Raw genomic sequence first — 19,454 nt, 5'->3', positions numbered from 1 at the left:
TTATTATAACCATACATTTTATTTTTTAAAGATGTTTTAACTTTAGACAATGTAAGTAGGGTAAACATGAAACAAACACATATGGCGAGTGTCGGTAAGAGATCATTTATTTTATTTTGTGTTTATTGGAATACAATATGACAACGGAGGCGGGATTGGTCGAGGTTACAGCTACTTTTACTTTCAGCAATAAGCTAGCTGGTTCGCTGCTCGTCGACGCTTCTTCGCTTCTCGTGTTAGAGCTATGTTTTTAAACCTGTCATGTTGTTTCTAGCTTAGTTAAGCTACTCGAACTCGAGCTCGTCTTCCCCCCCTCTCCTCTGGTTCTGTTGAGGAACAGTGAGGAGACATGTTTTGGACTGTGTCACTGACTGCGTTGCTCTGTTTTCTGGATCCGGTGTCCACTCAGTCCGGTAACCTTTACTGCCTTTACTCACTCGTTTATTTACATTTTTGTTTAGAAAAACCAGCTGTTTTGTGTGTAAACTGTTGTTTTTGTGCCGCTCTCTACGTAGGTGCAGTGTTGTGGTTTTTCTATGACCCCACCCAGTTTACACCCGCTAAACCACATGCTGCATGAATGTGGTTTAGTCACATCTACAGTATATAATGATGAACGTATGTGTCATTTAAAAAATCGTCAGATTCTAAATTTTTCTTGAGTTTAAAACTTATTCTGTTGCGTTTGCTAGTAAATCAGCAAGTGCCCAACAAACAACAACATATATAAGATAATTCGCCGTACTTTATTTAAAAACAAGTACACAAATAAAAGATGAAAATAGCGTCCAAACTGCATTGACTCCATGGCAACGCAACATAAGTTCACGCAATACTTTTAATGTGACGTTAAATACTTTGTTTGGAAGAAAATGTATATTTTGTAGATACAATAAAAGTCGGTAGCAATGTCAAACATAAATAATGAATAGTTATATTAATTGTTCTATTAGTTATGTGGAAAAAAATCACAAATGGAGCAAGAACATCAACAAAAATGAAAAATATGTTTGTTTGTTTATTAATTATGTGTTATCCTCCTGCCTTCTCCTGTCATCTTGTTCTTTTCTTTCTTTCGTGGTTTATCAAATAACAGAAACTAGTAAATAATGAGTTTGCACACTTAAAAGGGCCAAGGTGAGTCTTTTAAAGAACCTATTTTGTTGAATCTGTAGAGTTCACCTCCAGTGAAAACATGGACGAGGTGGTTTTTCGGTCAATTAATCCTTTGATTGACTAATTATAAATAATATTCAACTGCAAAACACAGCTAAAACACATGAGCTTCAATTTAAAAAAAGTGCTTTGTCTGTTTGCTTGTTTTTGCAGAAATTACACTCTACAAGAAGGTGGGTGATGATGTCATCCTCACACCTGCCTCTGTCACTACTCCCATCACCAGCATCACGTGGAAGGTTGGTCCCAACATGGCGGTCCAGTGGGACGACTCTGAGTCTGAGGTTTTGTATTATCGTCATTTCAAAGGTGAGCTGGCGACTTGGCTCGAATTTGGTGTCCGTGTGTCTTTTGCTGAGAATTGTTAACCGTGCCCGTTTTGGTTTAAAGAACGTGGGAGGCTGAACATTTCAAGTGGAGCGATGACAATAGTGGGAGTGACTCAAGGTGACAGTGAGCTGTACACGCTGGAAATAAACGGTGTCGTGGCAACGCCCACTCGTCTGATCGTCATCTGTAAGTACACAATACGCTGAAGTGTCACTGTCACCCACTTTTCTCATCTTATCATCTTATAACATCTTACAACAATAACAGCAGTGGGTTACTGCTAGTTAATAGGTTAATACTGTAACAGTTAAACTTACAGATAACTATCATTACTGAAAGTTATCATTATCAGGGAATACTCTGGGTGTTTTAGAACTTGTTGGACTTTATGGAGAGCCGTCTTCTTCTGCCAACTGCGAGAAATACCAACACTGGACTATCTGTTGTGAGTGAGAACACAACACAACTTTCCTTGTGTTTTTCTCTCCAACGTCTGCAGCCCCTGTTCCCGTGCCCACTGTCACTGTGTCCTGTGATGACGCGGAGGGCAGCTGTGTTTTGACGTGCAGAGCAAACACCACAGGCGCTGAACCGCACTCCTACAAATGGAAGTCGGACGACAGCGAGCTGACGACTACGTCCAATGTGCACCATATAGAGAAGGTCTGTGTCTTTACCTCACTATGGCAACATCTGCGTTGGACAAGCGTTTTAGCTTTGTGTTTGCAGTAATCTGTGTCCACAGATCTGTAAAAATCTGACCAGAATTGTGTTCGTAGCCACCTCTGTAAGTGGTTTGAATCCCATGTGGGTTTTTTTGCTGTCCAGACTGCCAAAAAAAGTCTGGATATGCTTAAAAATCCGATTAAACTGTCCTGCCCTTGTACAGCAGACAGTCGCACACACAGGCAAATGGCACAAACACAGAAATTGATGCCAGATTTAAAGGGAAGACATGTTTCTTTTTTAATTCAAATACGGGATACTGGTCCTACAACACAAGCCCCCGAAATTTTTAAACTAAAATGATTTTATTCTCAGTTTTTGTTCCTTTACACTTACCCATTTTAAGTGCAGGGTCTAGGTGTCGATGGCAGGCGTACCTGAAGTGGAGTAGTATGGATATAGTCTGTTTCCTGTAGACCTGTTAAAGATAGAGTGATTACAGCAAAACGTTTTTTATTAGTAAATATAGTTAATAGACAAAACAAGTATTTTGTTCTACTCAAAATTCTGTTGCCATCTCCTTGTAGAAACATATTTCAACTTCATTGCCTCTGTCGAGAAAATTGTTGTGTAATCCTGCAAAAAATATTGTGATTGCGATATGATCATTTTTTCTACTTAAGTGAAGAGAATGATTATGGGGCCGGTGAGTTTCTACAGCATTGAAGAACTTCAATCCCCGAATTGTCCTCAGACGTGAACGTTGCACTCGTTTAGTAGTCATGTACTTGTTTACTGGAGCTTTTGTGAATCGGCTATGAATGAAAGCCACAATGAAACCAGCTTTTAAACGTGGTGCGTGACATGAATTCAAATCACTGTTTTGACTCCCAGGAGGAAAGTTTAAACGTAACAGAGTTCAGCTGTGAGCTGGATAATCCAGTCAGTCGACAGAGCAGTGGACCCATCATCAATCCTTTCAACACCAAAGCAACTCGTGAGTTAGTTGTTTGTTTTATCTCGGAAATGATCACATACACTTAACGGTGTGAGCGACGTCCTTTTTTTTTGCTTTTGTCATCGTCTTCCAGGGGCTGAAGGAAATCTCAACATTAATGCGGGACTCGTGGTTTTCATCAGTCTGTTGAGTGCTGTGCTGCTGCTGGTTTTCGTACACAGATTGAGAACAGGTATGATACTGTGATTATTAACTTTTATTTATTAATTAAGTGTTAATGAAACATGACTGATATTAAAAAAATCAATAATTCTGCCAATTTCTCTGTAGGGGATTGGTTCTTCCAAAAAGGTAGGAAATCAATTTTAAACCAGAAATGCATGTCAAAATAAAAAATGTATGTATATATTATATATTTTTTAAGATAGTTTTTGCTGGGATCGGACTACATGATATTTTGTCTTTCACGATGGTCACTATTGAATATGGAACAGAATAAGATGACATACGCACGCATACACATCCAAACAAAACACTCTTGTTCCCAACAATCATAATGCGGTCCAACAAATTGCTTGTAAATAGGCCTGACTTCGTGTCGTCTGATCCCGGCATAAAGGTTCAATTCAAATCAATTGTATTTGTATCGTGCGAAATCACAACATACAGAACCTTTAAAATAGTACAGAGAGTAGAGAAACCCTTCACACCAGTGCTTCACACAATGAGCAATCAGGTGAGGAAAAAAAAAACCTCCCTTTTAACAGCAAGAAATCTCTGACAGAACCAGACTCAAAGATGTGCGGCCATCTGCCTCGACCGGTTGGGGTGAAAGGAAAAATGGGGGAATCAGAATGTTCCCTTTTACCTGTAATATGTCTGTTTTTAAGAATCACTGCTGCTAAATGACAAGTATGCCAAGTCAGTACACTGTATGATGCCTTAATTTAACATGAATATTGAAAACATGTCCTCTGCTGTGTTTCTGTCCTTGCAGAATACATGCCATGGACAGCAGGTCAGTAAATCTCATAACTGTTCTCCTTTTTTTTATAAATTTAAACCGACAAACAAAAAGGACTTATTCAGTAACCGTATTGCTTCTTGCTTTTTGTCTTAAAATTGCAGACTTCTGGAGGAAGAAGGAGAGTACATGTAGGTTCAAGCAACACACTCTTCTCTTCAATATTGTCCCATGTTTTTACTATTATAATATACAATGATGACAATCTCTTAATATCATTAAAGCAGCAGAGGCCTCTGCAACTAATGGCACCACAACTCGTCAACAGAATAGACAAGGTAAGAAAAAAATCTATTTATAATACATAATATATAATTACTTTATATGTTTATAATCCACTTTACTTAAAGGTCCAGAATTTGTGATATCTAATGAAAAAAATAGTACTATTTGTACAGAGTGCGGAGTCCGTTAAAAGTAGCATTGTTTGTGTGGTGGCAGCCATCTTGGAATGGGTCCAAGATAGAAATCTGAGTTCAGGGGCATTCCTCAAGGGAATTTTCAGGCTGGCTGGTTTGACCCTTTAGAATTACAATTGCACGCACAATTGTAAACAGAAAGTATGACCCAGTCCCTGTTGTAAATAGGTTATATTCAAATTTCTGCCCATTAATCCCTCATAAACGTTACATACTGGACCTTTAAATGCATGTAAGGCTTTGTGTGAAGGTGTAAGCAGCAGTTTGTGACTCTTTTTTCTTTTCTTTTTTTTAATCTGTCAGAGGAAACATCGCTGAATCAGGATGCCGAGGACGATCTGCCGGTGTATTGAAGTGTCAAGGAACTTTTAATGAAATACGGAAATGAACATGTGCTGTGGAATGTTAGGGCAAGCCACATAATACAATGGGGTGTGGGATCAGTCCAGTCATAGCTGTAACAGAAAAGTGTCTGTTACTATATACAGGGCTTAACAAATGTATTAGACCACCTTGTCATAAAAACTAGAAATCTGGAAATCTTTCAAAAACTTTAAAACTATTATTATTATCATTAGTTATTGTCATTTATTTGGCAAATCGCAAACTGAATTCTACCTTTATAGCCAAATTTGAGCCGGCTCACTGGGCAGAAATGAATCAAGTATAACATTTAACAACTAAAATAAAATGTTTCTGTTCAGGAATGCAAGTTTGACATCTTAATCAAGAAATAAGAATGTGCTTACTATTTTTTCAATTTTGTTTGTGAAACAGTTAATTTGAAAAGTCGTGGATAACAATAATAATTGTTATTGATATGATATTGAAAAATATCAAAAAAATATCATTTTGAGACATGAATTATGTTGATAATTACCAAGGCTGTTAATTCTGGACAGCTGGGGCATACATTTAATACATTTGTTAAGCGCTGTGTATATATGTATATATACATACACATATATATGTATACCTCTGAACGGAACTGAAATAGTGTTTAAAAATGAATAACTAGTCCAGATTAAAACAGAGACGCTGCCTCAGAGAGAAACCCGAAGACCTCTCAGGTCTTCATGGGGAATAACAGAATCTAGGTTTAGGCAGCAGCAGGAAACACAATCAAGTGTGTCTTCTTCCTGCAATGTACAGCATCACCTGACATTCACTGGTGCTTCAAACTCATTTCATCAACAGCAGAGGAGGATTGGAGGTGGATCTGCTGTGGATTCATGTGGCTCTGACTATGTGGGGAAGAACTCCACTGACAATGAGGTGAAAGAGGGACTCCATTGTTTGGTTCAGGCCACAATAATACAAGCTTTGTACAGAGTTTTACTGCATATTCCTCAGCAGCAGCCTCATGGACACCCTGCATTTATTATTAATACTGCATGCATTAAATATCTGGTATGAGTTATAGCTAAGATGTAAATTGTGGTCGGGCAAAGGTTAAGGTTACATATTTAACAGGGTTACAAGGTTATGGATGAGGCTATGGCTAAATATACAAAAACTAGGCTTTTCACTACAATTTCAGTTAGTTATCGTTCTTTTTTTAAACTCTAATTTTTATTTTTATTTCAGTTTTTGTTATTATTATAACAACCTTGATAAGCACCGAAAGACAGGCTTTGACCCATCTGAGCTGCTGGAGGAAAAATAAATACCACTAAAGTTGAGGTAAATAAAAATGTAAACCTATATATACTGTACATGCTGTACATGTAATTTTGCCTCATAAAAATTACTTTTATGCATTAGAGATGTGTACGAGGCACGATGTGAGCTTTGTTGCAAAGCGCTGGCCGGACTCTCATATGAACTCTGATAAACGTAAGCACTCAAAGAACTACACTGCCGAGCCATTCGCTGCCAACAGTCGTTGTACCGTGGTACATGGCGCTGCAAATATGCCCGGGCTCCGCTACCACTTCACATCTGGCAGCAGGTTCTCCACACAATTAGCCGACACCAAGAGGAGTCTGCGAGCTTTGATTTGATTTGTTGTTTATTCTGAATCTTTGTTTCTTTTCCCCAGTAATGGTCTTAATTCTTCTGTTTTGATGTTTTAAAAAATGTCTTAAAAGTCATTAAAATTGTTGCAGAGGCCCTGTAGACTCATTTGACAGTGATTTGACTTACATGCTGTAGCTTTAATGTGACGTTTGGTCTCACTCTCGATGGGGTCGCAGAGATCCTTGGCGCTGGTGTCCGTCCTCGCAGCTTTAAGGAGGAGAGGTGAGGTAAAGTAGTTCTCATCAAACCGGACCATGTGGGGGAGCATCCAGGCTGCCGCCATTAGTGATCGCTACAAAGGGGAAATGTGGACAGAGTGACATGAAGTCGGTCTGCCTGTGATGAATAGAATACAAATAAATGTAGCCCAGGAATGTATTATATTGTACATTTCATTAACTCTCGTCTATTTTGAAAGTATCACATTATCTCCTGATGTGGCTCACACCTCGCGGGACATAATAATAAAGTGTAAAAAGTGGCCACCCTTTTGTGATAAGACAATTATTGTTTTTATTAACATCACTCATAGAGGTTTCTTATATTGCAGTAATAGTACAAAGACTCAGGTTTGTGTTTTCTTTATGATGTACCAATAAAATAATGTTTTGCTCTAGTTAAGAAAAACAACAAAACCCTGAACCCCTTTTCCTTTGACACCTGTAAATCATAAATAAGAAATGAAATATTTATGTTGTAGTTTAAGGTAAATATAGACAGTGTGAGGTTTAACCACTAGAGGGTAGCACAGGGTCGATGACCGTTTCAAGCATCCTGAAAAAGAATTTTTTTCTCATAATACTGTGTATATTGTGATATTGAGCAAAATAGATGGCGGAAAAATGTGCTATGTGTATAATTTAATGATGTGTAATTTGAAGATTAAATAGTGCATTTAGTTTTAATATTTTTAATCTTGCTGATCCATATTATTTCATTTTGTTTCGTCATACTTTTATATTTTCTATATTTGACACAAAGTGTATTTGCATAGCTTATTTTCTCTTTAAATGTGAGTAGAGTCATTGGTGAGCAATCATGTTTCCCTTTGAGAACAGCTCATACATCTGCTGATTTTGACATTTTAAGTCTACTTAGTCTCACACAAGGTCAAATCATTCAAATGTGTAAGTAAATAAAAGTAAAAAAACAATTAAGCTGCCAAGTCATTGTTTAGAGGTCAGGTCAGAAACCAGGGCTGGACTGTCCAACACAGAAAACAAGTGGTTAATATGTTACTCATGTAATTTCCCATGATTCCTTTCTGGGTTCTGGTTCACACGTCTCGACATTCAGCTGGAGAAACAGGGGAGGGGGAAAAAACACTGAGTACCTGCTGAGAAATTCTGAAAAACAAACACATATCAGACACATCGTGGTGTTCGTGCTGGGAACGGTGACCACAGCTGAACTCACATGGACACAACACAGTACATCACAAAAGTGTGGTTTAGAAACGAGTCTGGGAAAAAAAAAATAGTAGGTATTTTATAATTAATTTATTCGCAAATACAAAAAGGAGGAAAAAACCTAATGAAAACCAGTTTTCCTTTTACAGCATTCACACAGATTCAGTGACGTCATCTGCCAGCAAATATTTGAATCAAAAATAGTTAATAAAATCTATACATATTGATGTATAACACTACAGCCCTTTTGACAGTGGGTTGTTACAGGCAAACTCCCAATGGACAACCGCAATACTACCAGCTGACTGAGGTACTGATGAAATTAGTGTAAATAGAAAATAATTAAGTTTATTTTCCTCCATCACTTCTCTTAAGCAGCATATTCTGTAGCCTGTTTCAGTGTCATTTCAAAAACCCTGATGCAGCTGTGACTACATTCTTGAAATTTCACATTACAGCAACAACATAGATCACAAATGAAACGTTTGAAAATCTGCACTGAGGACTTTTAAAATACTAACTATTTTAAAACGGTATAATGAGATGAATTCGATTATCACAATGTGAATATACACATCACACATGTGTACAACAAGCAATTATTCTGATATGATTCAATTGTTTTCTATTGGCACTACTACACGGTAAGGGTGTAAAAATTACGAGCATTTAATTACATTTTTGTGGTAATTTTACTGGTTCAAATCCCCTCCAGGTCAAGGGCTGGGGCATTGCTCATTGTTAATTGGACACAGTAAATTGACTCTAACCATGGGTGGCCACATCTAGTGTGTCAGGAAGGGCATCCACCGTTAAAAAAAAAAACATCTCTGCCAAATCAAATGTGCAGATCAAACATTGTGGTGACCCCTAGAGAGGGAAAAAATTTACCTTTTTTCAAAGGTCAAACCTCTGCCACTGAAAAAGAACAGTTAACCATGTTTGCTAGTTTCCTGTACAAGTTACAAAAAAACAGCCCATTACATCAGTGGTCCCTCACTGTGTGTATGAAACCACATGTGCGTGTAAAAGTAGTCAAGAGTTTCTAAACTACAGTACATAAACATGACTGTCAGTGCTGTAGTGACCGTGAGGCACTTCTATGATTAAGGCTTGGCAGCCAACATTGAACAAAGACGCCTCCGTTTACAGCAGCGGGGTCAAAACGGCTGAGCCCACTGAGCCTGAGGAACTCGTTATCAACAGCCCGTTCTCATTCCAAGAGCGTCGTACACCGCTGCTCTGTCACGTTCCTCAGCGTCACCTTACATACGCAAAACACACAGAAAAGCTCTGACACTTCTGTACAACATTTTTAGCACTTTACAGTAGGGTTGGGTAAAAACATTAATTACTAGATGCATCGCGGTTCAGACGTGGACGATTCTGAATCGACTCCAAATTACATTTAAAAGTGCAGCGTACACACTTTATGGGGAGCACATGACAAACAAGCACGGAGTCGGTTTCGTTGACACTCAACAACGAGCCACGGCCTCAAAGAGGCGGGTAGGATAGGACAGAAATTACATGTGATGCTTGGACATCTGTTGCCACCATATCGTACATCCCTAACGCTAACCCTTAATGGCCGAACTCTACCCTCTGTCCTTTTATCAGCTCTAACTCTAGCCTCAGTCCTTCTCCTGGTCCTAATCTTAACCTCAGTCCTATTTGACCCCTAACCCTAACCTCATACTGACTTTTATTTTACCTCTGCTCAGAGTGTGGAAATGTGCCGCTAGTGGGTTTACATTGGAGGATGCCTTGTGTAAGGCAATGCAGAGGGATGTGACACGTGGTTGCACCGTTACCACCTGAGTCTTGATAGGAATCGACGCAGACGGAAGAAGAGCTAAGCTATGGCGCTGCTGCCATTAGACAAAGGTTCCGCCTCTGAATTTGCTGCCACAGGACTTAGCTCTGTGGACTTGGCCTGGTCACTGGCCCCGCCTCCTGGTCTGTTCTGGTTTCTGTAGTGACGGAAGATGACCACAGCGGCACAGATGAAGTAGACAACAGTCAGGATGAGGAAGTAAATGAAGAACACCAGAAACTGTGAAGGGAATAATTAATCAGTTTAGAGGTTATCAATATGGAATAATTCATCCTGTATGAGAGAACTAAAGCTTTATTTATAACCTGACTACATTCTATCACCCCTGACCGATTTTACGCTGTTCCTTTTTTTTGGTCTTGTCAGTGGATGTCAACTTTAACATTAAAGGTCGGAAACCACAATCTTCTCAAAACCTTTTGTGAGTCACATTGAACGAGAACTTGTGTTTTTTTTTTGAGTAAGATCATCTTCTATAATGAAGTGAGTGTTTCACCTGGTTGTGCACATCAAATGCCAGGCCCCTCTTATCAATAAATATCAGGCTGATAATGGTATTCAGTATGGTCCCCAAGAAGGTGTTGATGCCAAACACCAGTGCGCACATCTCCTTTGTGAGTGAGGAGGCAATCTGGAAACTACAGAGAGACAATTCAAAAAGCCAGATCATTAATGATACAAACATAAAATCACACACTGGGGAATAAAATAGTGTTTACAACATGAATGGTTTTGTAGTTCTATGGCCAAATACTCACGTGGCAATAGGCACTAGCAGCTGATAGAAGCCTCTGAAGATAATGTAGGCAATGTAGCACACCCAGATGTTGTCCGTGGTGCCCATGAGCAGCAGCAGACCCGCCTGCACCGCCGTGATGACGCCGATGACCAGCTCCGACCAAATGTTCCACCGGATTTTCAAAAATCCCGCCGTGAAGGACATTATTGCACCTGGACAAAGACATACGTCAGTCACTCCTCTCCATCTTGAGATTTGACATTGAGTGTCGAACACACACGCTTCCTCACTGCTCTGCACTTAATAAATAAAGTGACAGCACAGTGTTAGCTACAAAATAAAGATTCCATTAACATCATTTAACCATCACTAGATTTGACTTTTGCCATCTTGGAAATTACTTACAAGGTGCTGCCTTTGTGAATCTTTTCCACCTAATGCTATGTGGTAATTAATGATTGTAATTAATGAATGACTGTGGTAGAGTTTTTTTCTCTACAAAAGGAAACTAGAGGAAACTCCTCCCTTCTCCTTAACCTGTTATTAGGGAATCAAACACAATGTAATTCATATTAGTCTTGTTCATGAAACCACTGTAAAGGTGGCAAGACAAAGTGGCAAACATCAACGCTTTATGTCTAAAGACACACTTAAATTAAAGCTACAGAATTATAAATGTTCCTACAGTAAAATTAAAAACATTTCAGCTGACATTTTAGGAGATAGTGGTTTAAATGCAGAACTTTAATGTTTAGTTGAGGTCTAAATTTAGAAATCTGAAAATGCACCAATATGCATGAAAGATTTAAAATGTCTAGTCTGTTCTTAGAAAAACTAAATTCTGGAGCTCCAAAAATGTCTCACTCAGTAAGGTAGAAGCTGCCTCCACTCCCCCGTTGTAAACGTTCTTGTTCTCCGTGGCGGGGTAGACTTTGTTCCACAGGATGTGGACGTAGAACAACACTAGGTAGTACCCGGTGGAGTTGAACACCCACCACAGGGACCACAGCCTCAGGTTCGGGATCCTGACGACATTTCTCAGCTCCAGCAGCATCTGCGCAAGGACGGAATCCTTCCAGCGTGCCGCAGAGCACAGGGGTGCTACAGAAGGAAACTTACTCTCTTTTGGCTTCATTTGGTCCAGTTCTGATTTGGAAGCTGCCGATGCTGCTTTTTCCATTTGCTCCTTTTTACGCTTTTGATTAAAAAACAGGGAGCGTTTTGGCCATGGCATGCACAGAGCCAGCAGAAGGCCAAAGCTAACGAAACCCAGGGATATAGAGTTGAGGGTGTAGAAACTGATATTGCCCAGGGACATGCAAAGCTGACCCAGCACCGAGCTGGTGAACACACCCATGAGGACTGAGCAGCGCGAGTATCCAGCCACTCGCTGGTAGAGGTCCGGGCTGACCAGGGAGAAGATGTAGGAGGAGTAGGCCATGCGGCAGGCCATAGTGATGCCGTAGAAGAACTCCATGAGCTGCATCTCAAGGAGAGAGGTACCCAGGAGCAGAATGACCCAAATGATCACCTGACTAATGCCCTGGATGACCAGGACTGGTTTGTAGCGCAGGAGATCAGTCAGCAGGAAGGCTGGCACTAGCACGGCCATGTTGGAGTAGGTCAGCACAGGGCTGATCTCATTGGTCACCTGACGATGACAAAAATCAAGATGAGAAATCATGGCGGTGGATAAAAAATCCACTTATAGTTTTGTTTTCATAGCCCTAGCACTCAGTTTTCATGATAACTTTAAAGTAAGTGTAGGGCAACAGGACATGGGTGGCCACAAGTCTAAAATGACCGTATCAAACTGATCAAACTCGGTATTAGCAGATCCTTGAGTTTTCAATATAGGTATTAAAAAAAAAAAGCTTTATCAAGGCATCCCTACTCAGGTGAACAAATCTGTCTGAAAGAAGCTGGTCAAAATCTGATACTGTAGATCTCTAACAATGTTTTTGCTGATTGTCACATTTTATAAAAGTTGGAAATACTCATCATTTCTTCTCTGACAGACAGTTAAACAGAAAACTAACTGTTGGTAAATTGCAGTAGTTCTAATTCAAATCCCTATTCCTTCATTACAAAACTCTACAAACTTGTTAGAGCGATTCCTGCTTGGAACAGCGATTCCTGCTTGGAGGAATGTGAACTTGGACCTCAGTGTGATGGATCAAAAACTCACCACAGGCCACTCATTAATTCCACTGTGTAATGACTACCTAAATGCAAAGTGGAAAGAGTTAGAGGCAAATAATTCAGGTTTTTCAGACTTTTGTGGGCAACTGTGATCTCTCTTTGATTACTGACTTATGTATTATGTTTACTGGACTGTATATATTCTAAGCATGGCTGCACTGGTGTCATTTTGCTTTACACATTCATTGACAAGTTGTGATTATTTGAAAAGGGAGTCACTGATTATGAAGTTGGTCGGAAGGCAGGTGTATCACATTTAAAATGAAAAATATCCAAATCTACTGCTATTGTGTACAAAACAAATGATTTGCTAAATAAGAAATGTGATTCAAAATGTATTCAAATATAAATGTGTACACATGTGTAGACAAACCTGACTTCTGGTGAAGTTCTTCTCGGGGCTGAGCAGAAGCGGTGTGATGAAAGGCTCCCCGGGCTTTATCGATGACATGAAGCCATAGAAACACAGAAACATCACTGCCCAGTTCCACTTTCTTGGTTCACTGGTCCCTTCCGGGGGACCATCGGCGGAGGACAGGGCCTCTGCCATTTTTTCGTCTCCTCCAGCGTCCTCAGATGTGATCACTTTCAGGTCCATGTCTTTCTCCTCGTCTGATCTGTCCACACATCCTGCTGTGTCACCTTCTACCATTATGTCAGCTGTTTGTGGTTGGGAGGGTTCGCACAGTGATGCAGAGTACAGGGTCGGTCAAACCAGCATGCAGTGACTTGTTCTGGCATGAAAAGCTACTGATTTCTACTTTAAAATCTAATTAGAAATGTAAAAAAAAGAAAAAAAACTTTCTGGATACTCAGATTGTCTTTTCTGCTCTGCCGTTGTGCTTCTCCACTGCCAGAGAAGCCTCACACACTGAGCGAACCATTGAACGGGGCAGTGAGACGGAAGTTAAAGCACAACTTGCTGCTGATCACATGTAAGAGAAAATGTTGACCTTTGCTTCATTCCACTCTGTGGCATAGTCTGGACACAAGGCTACCCAGCAGCTGAGTCTGGTGTCATTGTTAACCTGGAAAGATAACACTGTTGTTAGTCACACTGTTATGGCAGTGGGCAGACAAAAACATTACAGCACAGCTGTATTTTCAAACTATTTCTTATCAGAACACGGCTGTGTTTTTTGATCATTGCTTATTCTATTTATGTGTTTACATTTTATTTCTATATCTTATTTATTGTCTAATTTCCTACAGCTTGTTCTATATCCTTGTCACAATGTGAAATTCCCCAGTATATATAAATAAACTAATCTAATCTAATCCCAAATCCACCTTTATCTTTTTTTTCTCTTATTAATGTAATTTTGGTTGTGAAATCTGACTGAAAACAGCAATTACTTGGGACTTGTGTGGAAAAATTTGACTTAAATAATCTATATTAAATTCAAAAAATTAAAAAAATCAGTGTAGTAATATCATCAGATTAGAGGAATCAGTGGGCATTACACGCATCTGAATATCCAAAGTGTTCACTATTGTAGTGCAACTGAGTGACTAGTTACATCATCTCTAATGTCACACGTGAGGCTGTAACTGTTGGATAAACCAGGTTTGTTTTCTAACACTAGTACGTTTTTGTGTGTTTGTTTTTTAAAGAAAAGTTAAATATGTCTTTCTAAATTGTGGTATTTTTTCAGTGAATGTGTAAACAGGGACAAGTTGAGGCAGTTTCCTGTGAGAAATGTTTGCGTGTGTGTGAAATCATGTTAGCATACATAAGATATTAGCAGGCTGTTTTGTTAGCTGCTAATGTGCGAAACCTCGCGTTAACTTGGGGTTCGTGTGTCGGACACCAATACACATACATGTCAAATTATGTCCAGTCACAGAACCCGCTAACCAGGGAGCTAATGATACACAAACTTAAAGCTTCTATCCACTTTGTTGACTGCATTCAACGTATCGCAATAATGGCAATTAACTAACATCAATATAAAACGACACATAAATCAGTTTATGCATTAACAGACACCATTCATGTGCCTGTAATATCAAGATATGTAATAATGAATGAACGTAGCGTACCTCATGTGCTGGAGACACTCAACAGTCCTAAAAACACCGCATTGGCTTCTGGGAAATGTCCCACAGTAAAAATCCAATCAGTAAACTCTTTAGAACCGGGATTGTGAAACTTTATGTAACCTGGGTTAGGGTTAGATGATGAAACAAACGTGTAAAACAAACGTATTCTGGTTTGTTTTATTCCAGCAAAGATGACATTTCATTAAATTGTATGGCATAATCGTGGTAATGAATGAGAGCGTTGCGTTTAATTATTGCCATCTGCTGGACAAATGATGTTATTACAATACAAAAGTCACCATTGCAATGACTACTATACCATGTCGATGAAGGTCCTCAGTCATCCAGGTCATTAAGTTCTTGAGCAGTTGGCTGTAGGCGAAAACAGTCCTGTAGGTGAAACGTCCAGTCGCCTACCAACCAGCCAGCCAACTATTGAAGAATACTACTATACTAATATACTACTACTACTACTACTACTACCACTACTACTTCTTCTTCCACTACTACAACTACTAATAACAATAATACTAATAATGATTAGTTAGTTTTAATACGTTTTATGACTTGGTTTGCCAGTTTTTATTAGTTTTTATTTTTTGTAAATGTTTAGTTTTTATTAGTTTTCGTGTTAGTGGAGTTTAGTGGAGTAGATGCCATTTTAAAAATGTATTAGAACAGATGAACAGCCATCCCTGAACCAAATATAACAGTCTACAAGAGAGTAGACTGAACTGCAAAATGTGCATCATAGTGCTGAGATTGGATGCAGTTAGTGTGAAAGGTAAAAAATCAAATAGCCAACCGACTAAAGACACACATGAACATAACATAAATAATAATCAATAACCCTCATGAGACACATCACATTGTCTGTGAGCTAGGGGTCTCAAACTCTGCCTCTGACCAGCAGATTGACACCACTGTTGCAGTGCAAATGTGAAATGTATTTATAATTTTTTATTATAAGCTATAGTGCTGGCCCATTAGAATCATCAACATTTGAAAAAGTTGTTGCCAAAGAAAGCAATCTCACATGTGTGGATTTAGCAGCTGGGCCATAGTTTATCAGTGAAAGACATGATTTTAATCGGAAGAAACAAAGGGTTTGCAAAGGAAGAACTATACAATACACATCATATTTAACACAGTTATAGGGAGGACTTTAACAGTGTGTACGGATCCACAATATACAAACATCACTTCTGTAAAAATTGACCCAACAACAAAAAAATGTAAATCGGCTGTAAATCTGAGTTTTTATTAGAGGATGTGGATGACAGAGAGGTCAATAGGGGGCAGCAGTGTACCACATACATCAGAGACAACATTGTAATGCTCCAGCATATCTGATTCAAATGGTCAGCTCACCAGCAAGCTCTGCAAAAAACCTGACAACCGCCCATTAATTTGAATCAGGAAACATCTGAAACCTGCAGATCAGTGAGTACCCAGGACCAGGATTGAGGAACCCTGCCTTGAAAATCCCTGTATAGCCCCACGATTCTCAAAGACTGGGTAGATTTACAAATTAGCAGAATTTTTCATCATAACATGACAACAAATTGTATGTTTATTAAAGTTTCAGATGCTGAGGATGCATCTTTCTCTCTGGGGAGAAAATATTTTTGACATGCTGTAAAAGAGATCAGAACATTCAGAGTAAAGCTCCGTTCCCCTCTGAGGTCTGAGATGTTGACCTGCTGACCCTAATTGATGGCGCTCTCTTTTGTCTGACTCTCTTTAGGCAGAGCAGCATCATTTTCTTCCTGAACCTCTCTCCCACAAAAGCATACAGGACAGGGTTGATGCAGCTGTGGAGCAGAGCAACAAAGTTGGTTGCAGTCAGAGCCAGGTTTACCGACATTCTCATTGCACAGTCAAACTGCACCAACTTAGCCCTCAGGACTGTGTCTATAATCAGGGTGACATGGTACGGTATCCAGCAGAGCAGAAATGCAATCACCACAGCGATGATCACCTTCATGGCCCGGTGCTTCCGGAAACTTTGAGCGCGCAGCAACCTCATGATGGCGATGCTGTAGCAGAATAACATGACACCAAGTGGGAACAAAAAGCCAAGAATGTGGCCTAACATTCTCGTGGCAAGTCTCCATGAGCCGCCACGCTCAGAGTCAAAGACTTCATAGCAAATCATCAAGTCTGAGTCTTCGCTGAACTTGGTAGCGTCTTTGAAAAGTGCAGGCAGACCTAGCGCAGACCCAGCTGCCCAGACTGCAGCACAGAGGACATGGCTCTGGTGGCTGCTCTGAGTCTCATTGGCGTGCACGATCGCAACATAGCGGTCGATGCTGATGCAGGCCAAGAAGATGATGCTGGTGTAGAAGTTTGCATCGATGATCAGGCTGAGGAGTTTGCACATGAAGTCGCCGAAGATCCACCCTTGCACCGCCGCCACTGCACAGAAAGGCAGGGTGAGAGCCACGAGGCCATCCGCCACGGTCAGATGAAACAAGTACACATCAGACGGAATCAGGGCCTGTTTGTTGGTGCCTATCACCCACAGCACCAGCAGGTTTCCTGGCACTGCCAGGAGAAAGATGACTATGAAGATGAGACACAGCGCCACAGCCACTGCGGGATCCAGCTCTTTTGGCTCGCAAGGTGATTTATCAGGGTCAAAGTAGTAGGTCCCGTTCGTTTCGAACGTGTAATTCTGAAGGTCATAGAAGAAGTCATCAGGGAGGATGTAGGAGTAGGACATGGCTGTGGATGGAAAACAGAGAGATATATGTACACTGTCATGGCAGCACAAAGATAGATAGATAGATAGATAGATAGATAGATAGATAGATAGATAGATAGATAGATAGATAGATAGATAGATAGATAGATAGATAGATAGATAGATGGATAGATAGATAGATAGATAGATAGATAGATCGGGTACTCACCTCCTGCACTGGATCGGTTGCAATTATTTCGGGGTAAACAACTCAACAAACACGTTTGTGCCACAGAACACCCTTTTATGAGTGACACAACATCTGTCCCAATAATGTCACGTTTCCTTCCCCACATGTGTAACTATGTCCTGTTTCCTACCTTACCGACTATGAAACTGCCTGTGTTTGCATCATGGAGTGTTTCTACACATTTTGACGAGTTTGATTCACCTGTTCAACACAACACTGGTTCAAACTGGCGAGATAGCATAACCCGACTTATATAACGGGTTATCATTTAACAAATACAATATATACATTTACTATTAATTTACTATTACAACAGAGGTTAGAAGGTATGTTATCATATTATTTAGTTAATTTGTTCAAGAAACCGTAGAAATTTTAATGTTTACATCTTAAATATAACCAAAATATAGGAAAGGAAATTTAGAAAACATTTATGTGCATTAATAAATTGACAAAATAAGACAGCTCAAGTTGACATGGCAACTCTATCACATGATGAGACCCTATGTGGGGGAGTTGTTGAGTAATTGTTTTTTTTTTTTTAAACATTCGGAGGTGTGCTGCGAAACTTCCTGGTAATAAAATAGTGCAATATTTTCGCTCTTGCTGTCACAATAGCCAGGTATTACCTCTTTCATTTTGATTAGGTTTATTTTCACTTTTTCTTCTCTTATTTTTGAAAAACAATCAGGATCATTTTCACTATTTTCAGATATTGTTTTATGTGTTTCATTTGTCTTATATATACCATAGATTTTTTATTTATGAGTATATTTTGTGTGTGACACTTTTAAATTAATCTATTACCCTTGCATAAATGTACACATTCATCTATATAATGTATACAAACTTTGAAATGACGGTTAAGACACTGTAATGGAGCTAAAAACAACAAAAAAAATTATTTTGAAAATAAAAATTAAAAGACAAAACATTCTGAGACACAGAATAATGACTGGTTACCAGGTTTTATTAAAAATGTCAGCCATTTTACCCTGACAGTGTCATGTTTTTGCTCCACAGAAATAAGATCTTTGTCATTTCTGTGTTTTTCTTAAGCATGAACGACATCACTTTGCATAAACAGGAGACAAATGACAATAACCACTCATCAGTAATAGTAGGTTCAGCCACATCTATACTCTCCAGAGCCAAATGCGCTTTTAAACACAAATAAATCACTCCACTCATACCAGAGTGCTATATCACCATCCATTATTGCCCCCAGACACCTGTCTCCACATACAATACAGCACCTCTGAGTAAATAGAGACTTCATGGCTCCACATGAATGACAGTACTGTCATACTGATGGTCTACAAACAAGAATGGCTTGTTTTTAGTTTCTGGTCTTTAGTTTTTGATTGTATATAACAGTGTTTTGAATCCTGGTCCTCGAGAACCCACAGCCCAAATTTTTCCTTTTGGGGACCTACGTTTTAAAGACGCCCCAAAACTCATTTGCAGCCATATTTGTAACACTTTATGTAATTCTGAATTGATAAACAAACCATTTCCATGAGATGTTTGCTAAACTAATACAACTTCATTTTATGCATGTTATTTAAAACTTATATACGTAAAATCTTGGTCCTAACCCAGTGTTTGGGAACCACTGTTTTTAGATGTTTCCCAGCTCCAACACACCTGGTTTCTGGGAATAAAAACTGAACTGTTTTGATTGTTGTCAATTTAC

General features: G+C 39.3%; 3 protein-coding genes across 4 annotated transcripts; 1 reads left to right on the top strand and 2 right to left on the bottom strand.

Moving 5' to 3' along the window:
• Positions 1-135: 135 nt before the first annotated feature.
• On the top strand, positions 136-6,685 carry LOC131451916 (carcinoembryonic antigen-related cell adhesion molecule 3-like). 2 transcript variants are annotated; one of them, XM_058622340.1, is made up of 11 exons: positions 136-413; positions 1,330-1,485; positions 1,567-1,692; positions 2,006-2,169; positions 3,067-3,169; positions 3,264-3,362; positions 3,461-3,481; positions 4,128-4,148; positions 4,259-4,285; positions 4,382-4,432; positions 4,877-6,685. In XM_058622340.1, the coding sequence occupies exons 1-11, from the start codon at positions 350-352 to the stop codon at positions 4,924-4,926; spliced, it is 882 nt and encodes a 293-aa protein (XP_058478323.1). In that variant the 5' UTR covers positions 136-349; the 3' UTR covers positions 4,927-6,685. The 2 variants fall into 2 exon arrangements, with proteins under 2 accessions (XP_058478323.1, XP_058478322.1); XM_058622339.1 differs by having other exon boundaries at positions 4,379-4,432.
• A 1,384-nt stretch (positions 6,686-8,069) lies between these two features.
• Positions 8,070-14,953, bottom strand: slc19a1 (solute carrier family 19 member 1). Its single transcript, XM_058622337.1, has 6 exons — positions 14,823-14,953; positions 13,153-13,807; positions 11,442-12,228; positions 10,597-10,789; positions 10,335-10,476; positions 8,070-10,057 (listed from the first exon to the last, which is right to left on the bottom strand). Exons 2-6 carry the CDS (start codon positions 13,429-13,431, stop codon positions 9,857-9,859), a joined length of 1,602 nt encoding a protein of 533 aa, XP_058478320.1. The 5' UTR covers positions 13,432-13,807; positions 14,823-14,953; the 3' UTR covers positions 8,070-9,856.
• Positions 14,954-15,904: 951 nt separating this feature from the next.
• On the bottom strand, positions 15,905-17,788 carry LOC131453725 (C-X-C chemokine receptor type 1-like). The gene is made up of 2 exons (XM_058622493.1): positions 17,738-17,788; positions 15,905-17,549 (listed from the first exon to the last, which is right to left on the bottom strand). The coding sequence occupies exon 2, from the start codon at positions 17,545-17,547 to the stop codon at positions 16,480-16,482; it is 1,068 nt and encodes a 355-aa protein (XP_058478476.1). The 5' UTR covers positions 17,548-17,549; positions 17,738-17,788; the 3' UTR covers positions 15,905-16,479.
• Positions 17,789-19,454: the final 1,666 nt, after the last annotated feature.

This window comes from Solea solea, chromosome 2 (assembly GCF_958295425.1).
Source record: "Solea solea chromosome 2, fSolSol10.1, whole genome shotgun sequence".
Taxonomy (NCBI): domain Eukaryota; kingdom Metazoa; phylum Chordata; class Actinopteri; order Pleuronectiformes; family Soleidae; genus Solea; species Solea solea.
Note: the sequence above shows the minus strand (reverse complement) of the source record. Positions and strands in the feature narration are given on the sequence as shown.